At 39.6% G+C, this 17,428-nt stretch overlaps 1 protein-coding gene across 2 annotated transcripts in view; it reads left to right on the top strand.

Moving 5' to 3' along the window:
- reln (reelin) overlaps positions 1 to 17,428 on the top strand; it is a 318,770-nt gene that overhangs the window by 237,687 nt on the left and 63,655 nt on the right. For both annotated transcript variants that reach the window (XM_080207461.1, XM_080207462.1), the window contains 6 exons: positions 3,787 to 3,964; positions 6,962 to 7,046; positions 10,848 to 11,030; positions 12,237 to 12,408; positions 14,178 to 14,280; positions 15,749 to 15,975. In XM_080207461.1, the coding sequence (XP_080063587.1) occupies positions 3,787 to 3,964; positions 6,962 to 7,046; positions 10,848 to 11,030; positions 12,237 to 12,408; positions 14,178 to 14,280; positions 15,749 to 15,975 (948 nt within the window). The remainder of the gene's footprint in view (positions 1 to 3,786; positions 3,965 to 6,961; positions 7,047 to 10,847; positions 11,031 to 12,236; positions 12,409 to 14,177; positions 14,281 to 15,748; positions 15,976 to 17,428) is intronic.

The raw sequence follows: 17,428 nt of genomic DNA, 5'->3' as shown, positions 1-17,428 counted from the left end.
GGGGCATACCGTGTGGTTGGAATATAACAGTGGAAAAAGAAATAACCCTCTTTGCTGTTTGTGTGATATTTACATTTCTCATGTACAACCTGCAGCGTATTTATATTATTCCATATAATGGGAAATAGCTTTGGTTGGAATTCTTTGGATTTAGTCTCAGAAACCAAATTAGAAATATATTCAGGACATTGGTAACCAAAGCCAACAATGGAATATGTGCATGAAATTCTCCAGTTTGGCCAGTCCATGGATATGAATCCCGTAGACTATTGGGATGAATGTCTCCATTCTCTTTTGTCTTTTACTTATGCTTTTCAAGCTCTGAAATGTATGATTCTGCGGGAGATGGTGTTGGAATGAGAATGTGGTACCAGGGAAGAGCAATAGAAGCTATACTCTGCATATATCTTACTCTGTACCTTACACTGTGTGAGACAATGGCTGGCATCTTTCATCTTGATGAACACAAATGTAAGGGTCACTCCTGCTGATACAGAGAGGAAATGAGAAGTAAGTTCGTGTTTGGGGAATAGAAAATGCACACAAAGGATTGTATGAAAGCTGAACATAGTAGAGGTAATATACAGGCAATAATTTTCAGCAACATTCTAGCTCAGTTGTTTGGGTTTTAGCTGGTATGGTTTATAATGTTGTTTGAACTGCTCAATCTGACTGATGCTTTACAACTGTGTACAATATTATCCATCTCTATTGAATAAGACTGAAGTTTTTTTTTACATACAGTTCTGTGCTTTGAATATTTTTGAAGTGTATTTACCAAGTAATGAATGATTGTTACAAATTCTGGTCCGCGGAAGTTATCTTTTTAGGTTTATGGGTATCAGACACTCCCTTAAATGGACTTGTCCGATTTTATAGTTTACTCTCACTGTCTTCTGTATAATTATATGTTATCTCTGAAACATGACCGGGGTAGATTGATTTTACCTTGTAATTTTTTTTTATTCATTTGTAGGACATGGTGTCACTAGCTGGCCAGCATTTATTACCCATCTCTAGTTGCCCTTGCGAAGATGGTGATGAGCTGCTTTCTTGAAACGCAGCCGTACAACTGAGTGGCTTGCTAGGCCGTTTGAGGGCAGCTGAGAGTCAACCACATTGCGGTGTCTCTGGGGTCACATGGAGGCCAGACCAGATGAGACAGCAGATTTCCTTCCCTAAAGGGCATTTAATGAACCAGATAGGTTTTTCTGACAATCGACCATGTCATTTCATAGTCATCAGTGGATTCTTGATTCCAGCTAATTTTATTGAATTTAAATTCCACCATCTGCCATGGTGGGATTTGAACCCTGGTCCCCAGAATTTCTGAATTAATAATCCAACAATAATACCACTAGGCCATTGCTTCCCCTGGTCTGTGGGAGGGGAAAAAGCCAGAGACCCTGCCTTGTTTTACTACGCTGGGATATGGCAGCCTCAGGCAGGTCTACTCCAGCCATTGCCTTTCCACTGGATCTTGTATCGAGTGCTGGGAGGGGTGTGTCCAATGATAATGAGATGTCCCAGGAGATAGAAAGTGAATCTACTGGCTAATCAGTCACCCACTGCCACCAGTGTAGTAGCCTGTGCTTCTATGGGGAGGGGATATCAATTGGTCTCCAGTTACTTTTAGTTTGGGGCTTTCTTCAGTTTCCAGTGGAACTGCAATACTCTTGAATTAATGTTTACAGCATGGAAATAAACTTCCCTATGTGGCTGCAGATAAGAGCTGTGAGTTGCTGCATATCCTCAGAGACTGACCTCACAGTTTGCAAGTACATGTGATGCAGCTTTATTTGCAGGTGATAACCCTTGAGTTTTGAATTGAAACCAGTGCAGCATTCTTTTCAGTCTCCACTAAGGAGGAGGCACACCCTTAACACCAGTCTCTGTTTCCCTCACACTCTGTGAATCCAAATCAACACATTGTATGGAATTTCAGGGGCCAGATATAGTTTAACTCCCCCCTCACAACTTCGTAATTGTTGTATTGAGTAAGACTGTGGGACATCAGTCTGACTGAATATTGAATTTCTTAACATGATTTTAGACTGGAGTTAGGCAATCAATAATCCTCAGGAGCCACTACTCCACCACCTCATGGCATGATATCCTGATGGAAGTGATGTAGGAGCAGGATAGGAGTCTGCCCAAATATGGATGGCTGTACTTCAATGGCATTCAAATGATAGGCATATTTAATTCAACACATCCCCTATAGTTTAAGTCTGAGGAGTGCAGGACACTTGAAACACCATTCCGGATACTAGGACTGCCATGGAAGATTTAAAAATTAAAGGGCCTGAGTAATAGAGCACGGGATGGCCTTGAGGTCATTCTAAAGCTGGCTCCCTACGCTTGCAATGCTGCTTGAAAAGAGAAATATTAAAGAATTGTGGCATGTAATGCACTGTCCGAACAAGTGTTGAAAATAGATTTGATAGTAACTATCAAAACAGAATTGGATATGACCTTTGGGATATTTTGCTACTGTAAAGATGTGATATAAATGCAAGAGGTTGTTTGTGTGGAAAAAACAGGGGAGTGGGACTAATTGGTAGCTCTTTCAATGATGTAGCACAGGCAAACCGGACCTACTGGGCTTTTTCTATGAAGTAAGATTTTATTTAATCTGTTACTCTGTGAGCAGAGTGACCGTGCACAAGTGTAGAAGTATAAAAATTGGCTCATGGCAGAAAAACAGTGACGCAGGCTTGATGAACACAATGACCTGTTTATAAGTTATACAGCTCTAAGTGAAGGACTAAGCATTATAGTGCTGGTCAGCACAAGGTTGTAAAGAACAGGACTGGACAAGATAAATCAATTTTAAAGGAGAATTAATTCTTGGGGAATGGGCATTCTCAGAGTGTTGCCCTTGAGATGGCAATGATGACGTAATGAGCTTTCTTCTTGACCCACTGCTGTCCATGTGCTGAAAGGTCTCTCAGTGCTGTTACATTGAGAATTTCAGGATTTTGACCCAATGGTAATGATGGAGTAGTAGCACATGTCTGAGTTGGGATGGTGTTCCCACATATCTGCTGCCCTTGTCCTTCAAGGTGGTGGAGGTTGCAGGTTAGGGAGGTGCTGTCAAAGAAACCTTGGCAGATTGCTGCAGTACGTCCTGTGGCTAGTGCATGGTGCTGCAGTAGGGGAAGTGGTGAATGTTTAAGGTGAAGGATGGAGCGCCAATCAAGTCAGGATGGCTTTGTCCTGGATGCTGTCGAACTTCCTGCATTTTGTTGGAGCTACATTCATCCAGACAAGTGGAAAGTTTTCATCCGCGCTCTTGATTTGTGCCTCATTGATAGTAGAGAAGCTTTGGGAAATCGGAAGTAAGCCACTCAAACGAATATTCCAGCTGTGACCTGCTTGGTGGTTTCAGGCTTACATTTTGAAAATCTGTAGATCACGTGAAAAGTGCAATGTCACGCAACAGGAGCTGATACTTATTTGCTTGCTGCAATTAGGATTCCAGTTGTTCTGGAGATCTGTTTGATCTAAATTATTCATCATTTAATGGTGTGTTGGGGAAAACAGTTTCTGTTTGTTGACAGCATCATTTAGTCTGGGTAAAAAACTGGATTACCAGAGAATATTCTTGATTTTTGGGGTGTTAATACATGACTCAAATAATTTTCCACATTGTACATCAAATAAATGACATATTTAGCTGTTATATTTGCTACATTGATTTGTTTCCACTTTGGATTGCTTGCTGCACCTCAAGCTCTCAGCATTTCACTGCATTTACTGATGGGTCTTTCCTTTCACTTTCAGGTGTGACAATGGTTTTGGAGGTCGTAACTGTGTGCCCTTTCATCCATTGCCGTCAATTCTCAAAGATGACTTCAATGAAAAACCACACTCTGACCTTTGGCCTGAAGTTCTTGGAGCAGAGCGAGGGAACCTGGATGGGGAAATCATCAAATCTGGAACAGCACTGGTCTTTAAAGGGGTTAGGAATTTGTTATTGATGCATTCACAGTGATTACATTTGTTTAAACAACAGGCCCAATTGCCAATGTGTGTTAACGGTGAGACCTTGTGTAGAGCTTTCTGGAGATCATAGTCATGATTTTGTGATATGCAAGTAACGCTCCTTGCTAGGAGCGCAGTATTGTGATCTTGGCCAGTGTGCATTCTGCCAGTACAGTAGTGTCAATCTTTTAACCTGTAGTGATAAGTTTGACCCAGAATTATTTCTTTGCATCTTGTTGCCAGATACCACTTAAATCACAGCACATCAAGCCCCTCCTACTATTGGGGTGCTGGATTTTGCACAGCATGATGCTAGGGAGAGCTAAGACTGCTGTATTTCTATTTCCATTTTGCATTCACATCGCCCCTCTTAAGAACCCGTTAGCTTATCCTCCCACTTCTTTGTCTTAGTTGAGTCTCATCCGGTGTCAACTCCAAATCTGAACTGCCTAATGCAGTGAATCTAGCTGGACAGATGGGTGTAGGTAATAGGGTGGTGACAGAGTGGAGAACTTCCTGCTGCCTGTCCTCAGTCTCTCTCTTCCCGGGTCCATGGAAACAGATTTAAAGTCAGGACCAGGAACAGAATCAGAGATTGGGATGTTGGTGCCCAACATCTTCCTGCCTCTGGGTGATCTTGCTGAAGTGTCAATTACAAGGGAATGCAGGTTCAAGGTGAGGGGGCAAGTTTAAGGGAGATGTGCTGGAGAAGTTTTTCACGTAGAGAGTGGTGGGTTCCTGTAACGTACAGAGGAGGTGGTGGAAGCAGCTACATTAAGAGGCATCTGGATGGCTACATGAATAGGGAAGGAATAGAGGGATACGGGCCGAGTAAGGGCAGAAGATTTTTTAAAATTTAGTTAGGGCATCATGATCGGCACGGGTCTGGAAGGCCGAAGGGCCTGTTCCTGTGTTGTACTTTTCTTTGTACTTTGTTCTGTCATGAACCAGGAAGTTAAAATGTAGAGATGCCAAGGTGGGCAGCATGAAGTCTCACAACACCAGGTTAAAGCCCAACATGTTTATTTTAAATCATGAGCTTTTGGTGGCTGCTCCTTCATCAGGTGAGTGGAAGTAGGGTCACAAACACGACATATATAGGCAAAGACAGAATTGCAAGATAATTACAGATTAGAATGCGAAGAATGGTTGGAATGCGAGTCTTTACAGATAATCAGGTCTTTACAAGTACAAACAGTGTGACTGGAGAGAGGGATAATCACAGGTTAAATTGTCTTAAGCCAGGACAGTTGGTAGGAAGTTAAAAGTAATGAATCCCTTCACCTGTAATTTAAATTTTCACATGGCAAAATGAATGATTTTGACTGGATTAATATGAAACTTAAAATAAAAATAAACTTTAAAGATATATTTATTTAAAAAAGACATGGAAATTTTTTATTGTTCTAAAGAAATTTGATACTCCACATTTATGAAATTAGCCTTTCAGGACCAGTGAATGTGTTCAGCAGCAATTATGAAGTGAGCAAGCTGTTAAGAATCCAGTTACATCTCATTCACAATGTATATATTTTTCAAGGGTTTGTACAGCCAGACAGCTAAGAGTGAATTTTCTCCATCGATTAATGGATAGATATCTCATTAATTGCAACCTGGGGACAACCTCGACAGCTCATCCTATAGAAAAGCATGGAATCACTGACAGCAATTTCGGGATTTCTACGTTATTCTGCGCATGTGCAGATTCCAGAAATTGTTGTCAGTTTTCGACAGAGTAATGACAGTGAGCACTGACAGTTTCACTATCATTATCATCACAAAACCCAGCCTATTAATGTGTCTCAAAACAGCTGGAAGTTGTACTGGTGGAAACATCAAAAGGAAGTTGTCCTCCTTAAACATGAAGAAACAAGATTTGCCTGTCAATGTATTGCATAATTTTAAATAAATGTATATCTTGTGCAGCTCTGTAGAGTTAATACATTCTGAACTGAATTGAACCCAACTGGATTTATTTCTGTTCATCAGCATGCTGCCTTGCGGCAGTGTTTACCAGACAGCTGTCTAAATCTGCACTGTACTTCACCTTATGACAAAGAAGCTTTTGTTAGTACAATGCCATACTCTCAGACCTGTTAACTTCATCCAAAGAGACCCTAACAGGTCCAAATTTCAGTATAATTTTCACAAACAAGCCAAAGTCACCCAGAAAAGAAAACTGAATTTTATACATGGACTCCAGTACTCTCATGATGCCGACTAGTCTGTAATGTCAGCTCCCACTTCAATATAAATATAAGCTGTTATTTTATCAGCTGTTTCTGCTGAATTTCCTCTTGTTAAAAAAAACTGTCCCAAAAGCTTATTTTCCATTTGCAACTTTTGCTCTTTACCAGTACAAAAAGCCATTGTGTGCATTAGTATGGTATACTTCTGGTAGATCCCAACAATGGTACATTTCTGTATTAATCCATGTCACGTATCTGCCCCAAAAGGCATAAAACACAGTCACTCTTTTAAAGACTTCTGTCCGAAACAAAACAATTTAACTGCCTTAATGCTCTCAACAATAGTGCCTATGATTTTACTATAAATAACACCTAATTTATCATGGTCCTTTTCACCATAAGTGGAAGGCAATAACATGATGAAAATGAAGCATAATCCTCTGTGGGTTGCAGTAACATTACTGCCAAGAATTATACTTAAAAGGTAATAAAATTACTTTCTTTTTGTTTGTTTAATTAATACAGAGCAGATGCATTGTGTTAATACTCTTGACACACTGAGCTGTGTTTTACTGGACACAGCTGACAGTCTGGTTCCTTCAGTGTAGTGGAGTTTATTGAGATAGTTTGTTCATGTCCAATTACTTGTCCTTTTTATGAAAATAATGACATATTCTTAAATGAAATTGCACATTGTTAGAATGTCATGAACATCTTGTATGCTCTATATACTATGTACAATCTCATTGGTTCAACCCACTCACTTACCTTTTTGTTTCTTGCAGGAGGGACTGAGGATGCTGGTTTCCAGGGATCTGGAGTGTACAAACACTTTGTACATTCAGTTCTCATTCAAATTCATAGCAAAAGGTGTGTTTATTTTATTTTCCCCAGCCAATGATTCCACATAGAACCCTGGATTTTTACCCCCAAAACAAGTATGCTGATCCGGGACATCCTCCTGCTCGTTATGCCTGTCTCAGGAAAAAAAAAGTGCCCCGAATGATGAGATCTTTGTTCTGAGGATGGAACAGGTGCAAGAATAAGGTCTGCCGCTCCTGGATGCAGAAATGGTATGGCCAAAGGGCTGCCAAGTGCAAAATGGGCTGGTTGAAAGGTCCACCTTGGTTCTCTGGGATGTCCCAGTTGTTGTCTCACACACTTAACATCTTTAGACCTCATCTCCCGCCCACTCCCCTTGCTCATACATGCCAATTTATGCCAATCCATTCCCCCCATCCACCCCCATAGCCCGTTATAGCCCCTATTCAAACAGTGCCAAGTCATGATCCCCACATCCCATGGCTTCAAAGCCCCATGCCAACTTGATGCTAACTCATTGCTCCCCTTTGCCCATACATCTTTAATACCACCTCACCCAATATCCACCATGAGTTGACCTTGCTGAGATTAAATAAAATAATGTTCTAAGTATCCATTACAGACTTCACTATCTAAAAACACTCACATTCATGAAAGCCGATTTAATAGATTTAAATCTTCTCAATTAGTTAATCCCTTATAAAAACAATGATTTGTATTCATAAAGTTAGTAACATCCTTTGAGCTGCCTCCCACCCACCACCCCCACCCCAATGCAGTAATAATAGGTTGTGGAAAGTGGTCAAACAGTAACAATGCTATTTTAATGGCACATTAACCTATGTCAACAGTTATTAAAATATCAAGCACATACTTTTTCAACGTGCAGGCAATTTGAGCACATGGGTGGCACAGTAGCACAATGTAGCACTGCTGCCTCTTAGAGTCAGGGATCCGGGTTCTATTTCCAGCTGGGATCGCTGTCTGTGTGGAGATGCACGTTCTCCTGTGTATGCGTGGATTTCTTCTGGGTGCTCTCAATTTCCTTCCACAACGGTTAGGTGCATTGGCCATGCTAAATTCTCCCTCAGTGTATGTGAACAGGCACCCAGAGTGTGGCGAATAGGGGATTTTCACAGTAATTTCATTGCACTGTTAATGTAAGCTGACAATAATGTAAGTGACAATAATGAATGAATAGTTTTTTTTCAATTTTTAAATAGCAAGCTATTTAATACTTAAATAACTTCACAGCATCACAGTTCTACAGGCATTACCCACCCTTCATGAGCATTTACATCTACTTTAAAAATCTATAATTCATACGCTGCGAGATAAAACCCTTCCTTGTTCCTGCAAAAATGAGGCCTGTTTGAATTCAGCACTAGGTTCAAATGGTCCTGCTGAGTTCAGGTTTCCCACATGTGCGAGTCATATCCCCAACCTCCGCCTTGGTGGGAGGCACTGGATTCAGATCCCGCCTACCACTTTTAAAGGTTTTGGGAGTCTCCATGACTCTGTCAAAATCTAGGTCGCAGTGCATGTTGATTGGAACGTTTATTATTTATGTCGCCGAGAAACAAACAAGAACAATGGCAAACGTGTATAATAAATGCATGAAATGGAGCAGTAAATGTGGGATTTGTACAGTGGATCAGTGAACACCTGAAAGGGAAAGACAGATTTATGCTTTCAATGGATTTTGGTTGTTGTTGTGACTCAAAGAAAAGTTGAAAGATTCCACTCTAAAGACTATTTCCACAGCAATTTCTGTCCTGTTCTGAAGCCATTGGCTGTTTGCAAGGCTAATGTGGCACTGAGGTGCATTCTTGTACCTCACTTAACTCCCTGTCTTTCACATGGAGCCTAATACAACCTTATGCTAATCAATTGTGCAGGGCATTGCAGACGTGCCCAGAGGCCCCATGCATAGTATCATGGATGAATCCGAATAGCAACACCAGCTGAATTCCCCTCCCCCTTCTCCCAGGCCACAATATCCATTCTGTGATGCAGTGACACAGGGAGCCCGTCCTTATGTGATTATGTTCTTATGTTCTTACGTTCTTATTATGTTCTTATGATATCAGAAAGGTAGGATGTAATTTTGCATTCCTGACCTCTCATCCGATGAGATGAGTTTCTGAGTTGGGGCTGACAGAGAGGCATTGAGCAAGAATTAGATGTTGCCTCATAGGGACGTTGAGGCAGAGGATAACATTTGATGATGGCTCCCCCCAGGCTGCTTCCCTGTATATCCTAGTGACTTGATCAAAGCATTGATAGCAGCTTCCTATGACTGTTCACTAAGACAGAGTGAAAGGTAACCTCAGAAAGGGTGAGGAGAGAAAGTTAGAGCTTCCATGAGAGTACTGAGCACATGTGGCTATGAATAAAAGAAAATGCCCAACAGCATCCTCTGCAGTAATAGCAGGAGACATCTGAGAGCATCCAGGAAAATCTGTAAATATTGAAACAGTTCTAGTGACAAGCAAGTTAAAATGACAGAAGGATCATTTCAGCTGATAAAAAATTCAGCATTTGAACTCCTGAGCGGATTTCTTTATGATAACACACGGTCACTGTTCATATTATTAGTCCTTAAGAGAAAAGGAAGCATTCGTCTTGAATGCATGTTTGACAACAAGTTAATTAGTGGATTTTTTGGCCTCTGGTTAGAAAGAATTCTACCTCACAGATTGCACACAATTATTCCAAAGCACTACCACCAATGAATGTAATATTTCTGTAGAATTTGGATTAGCACAGTCAGAATGTGGCTCACCAATTTTAATTACATGTGTCATCTTGGGTTTTAGCCAGCCTCATCAATGGTGGATTGTTGTTGTTCTGTGTTTATATATAAATGAAGATCAAACAGAAATTCTTTTATATAAATTAAAGAGTTCGTGTGATTTCTAGATGCTGAATCCGTAAGTGGAGAAATATCCTGTCTGTTTCTATTTCCTCATGGAACGTTCAATTCTATTTGCAATCTGAAACATTTAATGCATTTCCAACAGTTGTAGTTGCATTTAATAATCTAAATGTAATCATTCGTTTGCTCCTATTTTATTGTATTTTAGCCCTCTCTTGATTTCTCTTCCTCCTGCAACACTCACAGATGATTTTTCTTATGGGACAGTGCTTATCTTTGGCTCAAACTTTCTCCTTTGCCATACAGACTAGTACAGAAAAGCACTACATTGAAAATTGCACAACCCTAACTTGGAGGAACTTGGAGATGTGACTGTCCAGGTCTTAGAATTATTGGCCTGGTGTAACACCTCTAATAGGTAGAGTGAGTCGGCAAGAACTGTCACTTTATATCCTGTTTATTCCACCCAGGCGTGATATATGAGAAGCTTATTCCACCTGATTGAGTTGATATTGACATGTGATATGTGCATCAAGGTCTCTGAAACCATTTTCTTGACATTGCAAAGAGGTAGGATTCTAGAATTTGTATGAAGACATGGAATATGCCCTCCTCATTAGGCTACTTGAGTTTATAACCGAGAGTCATGCAAATTTTATGATTGAAGGAGTGAAGTGGTCAGGTTGGTTACTGTGTCAAAAGCCAGTCTCCTGCATTTGCTAATTACATGTGACAAACTTCCTCCGCTCTTATGGGTCTTCTCAATAGGAGAATGACTGACATTTTAAGGTGTCAAACTAAGATTAAGCACAACTTTTTTTAAAAATGAAATTATTTTAGTTTTATGATATTTTGCATACATCTCATTTTGCATGAGATAATCAATAATGATTATCTCATTATCAGATCAGCCTTTGACTGAAATAATTTGATGACAATGTTATTGTTCCTAATCCTGTGTTTTGATTCAGGTGCCCCTGATCGGTCACATTCTGTTCTCCTACAGTATTCTATCAATGGTGGCATTACTTGGCATTTGATGGATGAATTCTACTTCCCTCAGACAACAGAAGTCCTCTTTATTAATGTCCCCTTACCACACACAGCCCAGACCAATGCAACTCGATTCCGCCTCTGGCAACCCCACAATGAAGGTAACAAGCTGAAATTATGTTTAAACTAATGCTATTGTTAAATAGCTTTTGGAGTCCTTTGGAGAATTTCATTTGCATTTTTAATATAAATTAATTCAATCAAATTTTCAAAGTTTATAGAATCGCTGTTTGATTTCAAATATAAATGCATACACCATTTGATATTCTGTTGTACTATACTGTGTAATGTTTTATGTTTGATGTTGAACACATTGAAGGATTACAGACAATCTTATTCTATTAATGGAGCTTTTAATACATCTTATCCTCATTGCCAACAATAAATGATCTGCGGTCGGCAAACAGAACAGACAAATGCAGAGCAAAGCTCACTTGATTCTGTCTCACTATTGTCAGTGCCAACCTCCGAAAGCCACCCTGTGACATTTCCATTAATCATACCAGTGACCCGACTGAAATCAGAAATTCACATTGTACAGAATTGTTTGTTGAAACTGTGTAATTGTTCACTAAAGAACATGAAGACACTGCAAGTCAGACTCAACTCAGCTCTGCATTTAGTCATGCATAAAATTGACTCTATCCTGTACTAAATAGGCACATTATAACATAACCCTATATTGACACCTTCAGAGACAGAAAGCAACTAATGGTAGTATTAGCAGCAGTGTAACCTTCTAACCAGTCAGCCCCTCATTCCTTGTAGTGCTAGGAAGCAAATGAGCCACCTCCTCAATTCAGTAAATAATATTAAATTTATTTTTAAACACGACAGTCTGATTTCTAGATTCTTCAACTGACATTGAAAATGATAAAGCTCAATATTGTTCCTTGATCTTGTGTAATATCTTTCATTTTGACCACTGATTAAAAATAAATAAGATTATTTAAAGATTATTTAAAGCAACACCAATTTGTACTATTTCATCTTTTTTAGCTTTATCCTTTGATTCTAATGGTTATTCTGTGATAAACTGTGCAATGTTAGATTGGAATTAAATCCAGATTTTGTATCAGCTTTTAAGAATCTTTAAAAAAGTGCTGAATGAAATGGTCTTATTTTTATGGAAATATAGATTCACACAAGATGATGAGTAGAAATAGAGATAGTTATGCTCCAATACACAACTGCAAATTTGTGCAGAATGAAAGTTGGATTTGGAATTATGTTGCACAATAAACAGTTTGTTTGACTGCTGAGAAACTGAAGCCAAATTAATTCTGATTTTCCGTTCAATAACAAAGGGAAAAAGGAAGAAATCTGGATCATTGATGACCTCATTATTGATGGGAACAATCAGAAAAATCCTGGCGTTTTGTTGGAAACATTTGACTTTGGGCCCAAAGAAGACAACTGGTTATTCTATCCCGGTGGCAATATTGGCCTCTATTGTCCCTATGTATCAAAAGCAGCCACGTAAGAAGAAATCTTTTCCTGTTGATGAGGATATTGGTCTGTAACTATGTACAATAATGAAAAGGTTTAACAACTTGACAGCCAGATCCTAAACACTGGAAAGTCTTTCCTAAACCTCTCTGTCTCTCCAATCTCTTTCCTCTTTTAAGGCACTTTTTAAAATTACCTCTTTTACCAAACTTTTGGTCATCTACCTTAATATCTCCTTAAATGGCTCACTGTCAAATTTTGTCAGATTACATTCCTGTGAAGTGCCAGGAGATGTTACCATCTGTTAATGACAATATATAATAACAAGTTGTTATTGTTGATGATTAAGGTTGATTTATTTAATGTGACTATTCCAGAATTGTTGTTCAGCATAACATCCTTAACAAAAAGTAATTCTTCAGCAAATTATATCCAGTTACTAAATGATCTATTGTATGTTGGTTCTCTCAGTAATAGGAACACTAGTGAACTATCACATCATAGTTGATACCTTGGTACACCAAGTTCTTTTAATAAGTAATTTGTGTCTGGCTCCCTTTACAAAATATTTTAGCAACTGGCCACAGAATATACTGAGTTTTCTCAAGCACTTAGCAGTTAAACCAGTGGTGTGAACGTACATTTGATCATTTGAATTAGGAGCAGGAGCAGGGCACTTATCCCTTCGAGCCTGCTCCACCCATCAATAAGATCGTGGCTGAACTGTCAGAAACTCCAAGGTATTTTATGAAGTTAGCCTAAACCCTAACTTTACATTTGATTTGGTAATAAGTTGTTTCACTGTAGGTATGATTCAAGTAACTCACTTGGAAGCTTTTATCAAAACAAATCTTATTTAAGAGTACAGAATATAACAAAAAGAGTGAACAGAGTTTTTGCAAATTAAGATGCTTAAACATGACAAAATACAATTTTTAGCAGCTAGCTATCTCCATCAATATCCCCCATAGACATCCTTCCTTTAGAACCAGATGGCACAGAAACCAAAGATGCTTCATAGGTACCAGATTTCCAGCGTTTTGACACTTCTGGAGAGTGACCCAAACAGACATCTGTCTTCTAATTCTCATGCAGCAACTTCCAGAGAAAACTTCACCCCCAAACAGTACAATTCTAGCAAAAAGGGCTTATTTTTGTTAGATTCCAGTCTCTATTACAGACAAAGCAAGAGGTACAGAGACAGCAACCTGCTTTGAGTTCTCTGTGAAACCCTAGCTGAACCAGTCATATGACCTCACCTATCAATCAACATAATCAAGCCCTACTCTGCAATCCCAGGGGAAAACACAAAACAATAGACCCTGTGTTAATTCAGATCAAAACAGATACTGCATCAGTGACAATACAGTGCTGCTGGATCCAGACAAAAATGTCTCCGTTAAAATAGAAGGGACTAGTAAATATTCAGCACAGAAGCTTGACTAAAATACATTTCTTAAAGGCACAATATTGTCATAACTGATTGACCTTAACCCCACATTCCTGCCCCCGCCTCCTTCAATAGTCTTTAAAGGGAACTCTTGAAAGGAAAGTTGTAATTATCTTTTTATTGTGATGAAACCAGCAGGAGAAGGAGTCTTCCTTTCAATTCCACATAAAAAAGTTTTTTTTAAGTGCTAAGCAGGATTATTAGATCATTGCTCCTAGTTTTGCACAATATTGTTTACTCTCAATTAGCAGTGTCACAGTGGCTGTATCCTTTCTGTATAGATTCAGTCATTTGATTTATTTGTTAGTGTGCAGCTTTAATATTTCGGCTTTGTTTTCCCATTGTCCAGGGAGGAAAATTCTGCCATAGTGTTCGTGTCGAATGTAGTTGGGGAGCATTCCATCACTACACGTGATCTAGATGTTAATGAGAATACCATTGTTCAATTTGAGGTAACGACAGTTTAATATATTAACCTCTGCCTCGGGCTATTAAATTCACCCCCTTTTTCCCCACATCACAGCTTTCAGGATACGACAGCACAGGGTGAAATCATGGCTTTGAAATTTAGCGGTGCAAAGCCCATTTTTACGAACACGCAGCACGTTATTTAAATCAAGCTCCTAGGTGTCATGCTGGAGACGTTTCCAATTTACAAACACCCTAAGGCTTCACTTGCCTCATGCAGAATTCGCATAGCACAACATACCTAATCCCAAGAAGGAACATATTAGGACTGGTAGTAATCTAAAACAGGATTTCTGTTCATTATCCAGGACGCACCGTCATACTTTCTCTATTTTACCAGTGCAAATGAAACACGCTTGAAGACATAGAGAATAAAAGGATCTGCTTTTCAGAGCAACCAGGAACAAAGCCCAAAAAAATCTGGAGTGAAATGAATCAACCCAAAGATGTAACAGAAGCATTAATCCATTTAAAACAGGATAGTTAATACCTGTTATAAAAAAAAACAAACAAATAAAGCATCATTCTGCTATTATTACCAATTTGTGGGTTTAAACTGATACATTTATAACATTAGATATAAACAGTAATGAATACTACATATGTATGTATGCATGTATATTTTAGCCTGGCAACAACACAGGTGGGAGAGATTTAATAATAAAAGCTGGGGCAATTTCAATTAAAATTTGAAATTTCAATTTGTATTTGTTGAGCAAAACCTTTTTGAACTCCAATTGAAAAAAGTTTGAGAGTAATTGTTCAAGGCTCACCATACAACTACAGTGTAATGCAAGATCTTTCTTTTTTTTAATTCATAAGAACATAAGAAATAGGAGCAGGAGTAGGCCATCTAGCCCTTCGAGCCTGCCCCGCCATTCAATAAGATCATGGCTGATCTGTCGCTGCTCAGTTCCACTTTCTCGCTTTCTCCCCATAACCCTTAATCCCCTCTCTTATCAAAAACCCATCAACCCGCGTCTTAAAAATATTGAGCGAGGCAGCCTCCACCACTTCAACGGGCAGAGAATTCCAGAGATTCATTCATGGGACATGGGCGTCACTGGCTGACCAGCATTTATTGCCCATCCATAGTTGCCCTTGTTCAGAGAGAGTTGAGAGTCAACCACATTGCTGTGGCTCTGGAGTCACATGTAGGCAAGGATGGCAGATTTCCTTCCCTAAAGGGACATTAGTGAACCAGATGGATTTTTCTGACAATTAACAATGATTTCATGGTCATCAGTAGATTCTTAATTCCAGATATTTTTTATTGAATTCAAATTCCACCATTTGTTATAGTAGGATTTGAATCTGGGTCCCCAGAACAATAGCTGAATTTCTAGATTAATAATCTAGTGATAATACCACTAGGCCATCGCCTCCCCTGTGAACAAAAATGTAAATTTAAAACTATTTCCGATAACGCTGCTTATTTCTGTTTCATTTCAGATCAACGTTGGATGCAATACAGACAGTTCAGCTTCAGATCCTATTAGGTTGGAGTTTTCACGGGACTTTGGAGCCACATGGCACTTACTTTTGCCACTCTGCTACAGTAGTGGCCACATCAGTGCTCTCTGTTCTACTGAACTCCATCCCAGCAGCACATACTATGCTGGAACCACCCAGGGTTGGAAGAGAGAGGTAATCCACTTTGGCAGGCTCCATCTGTGTGGGTGAGTTCCTATTTCAGAACATAAATGTGATTCTTCTTTTCACACACTTGGACTGGTTATTTTAGGACTCAAAAGTGTCAATCCATTATTAATTGGACTCAACCAGAATGGAGAGATTCAAGAAAGATAGAACATGCGGGAGACTCCTTAAAACTGAGGATGATATAGAGGAAGTGTTTTCACTTGCAGAGGAGACCAGAGCTATGGCCCATCAATCTAAGATAATCAAAGATAAATCCAAGATGGAATTCAGGAGAAACAAAGGACTGATTAGAATATATAATCTTGCAACCACCAGATGAATAGAATAGATGCAGAGTGGGGAATGGCTATGTAAACAATAAGGAAGAAAGGAATGGAACAATGAGCTAAGAAGGGTTGGATGAGGCTTATGTAGAGTATAAAAAATAGTATGTTCCTGTTGGACCAATTGGTCAATCTCTGTACTTTAAATACTGTATAAATTCTCCACAACAATACTATATATCACAGCATATAAGGTAACCCCATCTTTTCAGCCTCAAAATAGTGTTTTTGCATATACTCAGCATCCCCACTTCCAGCTATATTCACATTAGTAGTCAGCCTTAATTTTTCAGAGATCAGGTGTTGACTTTAAAGGGCGCCCTGATGTCAAAGTGAAATTGAAGATCCCCCCCTCCCTCACCCCTATTTGAAGGCATGTTCCCTCCCCCCGCCATAACTCACTGGTATTGGGATCCTCCCAATGGGTCCCCCTTCATGTTCCCTCCTTCGTGCCTCACTACCCTCAAGCCCTGCCATCTGGCACCCTAGCAGTGCCTAGCACACAGGGAGGCACTGCCCAGCAATGATCCCGACTGCCCAGGGACTTCAGTGGCCTCCAAGCTCTTTGGCGTGGCCATTAGACCTGGTGTCTGTTCATGGAGACCAATAGTAATTCGCAAGGGGTTCCCACTGTGCCCGAGGGTCGGAGAATCCTGGTAGCAGAAAGAATCTGGCTTGAAATTGACTAAGCATTGAAACTATTCTAATAATTCTTGCAAACTTCAGAGCATGGGAGCTGGGAGAATTCCAAAGCCTGCACCAAACTCGCTTATCTCCTCCTGTGCCATTCTTCAATTCCTCGTGGCCCTTATGTGATCTGAATCAGATTTTTATTCATTTAGGGGATGCGGGCAACATTGGCTGGGCCAACATTTATTGCCCATCCCTAATTGCCCTCCATTTCAGTAGATCTTTGAGAGCCAACCACATTACTTGGATTTGGATTTAGATGTATATCAGACCACTATGGCACCATGCCATAGGTAAAAATAGTGACAGGTAAGGTGCTGCCAAAAGAAATAGGCCACTGCTTCAGTCTGGACATCAATACGTAAAGGAGTTCTTTACAACCCACACATACAGATTGTAGTAATTGATCAAAGAATCCCAGAATTGTTATAGCGCAGAAGAAGGCCATTTGGCTCAT

This window comes from Carcharhinus amblyrhynchos, chromosome 19 (assembly GCF_965287045.1).
Source record: "Carcharhinus amblyrhynchos chromosome 19, sCarAmb.v2.hapA, whole genome shotgun sequence".
NCBI classification, from domain to species: domain Eukaryota; kingdom Metazoa; phylum Chordata; class Chondrichthyes; order Carcharhiniformes; family Carcharhinidae; genus Carcharhinus; species Carcharhinus amblyrhynchos.
This window is presented reverse-complemented; position numbering and strand designations above follow the sequence as displayed.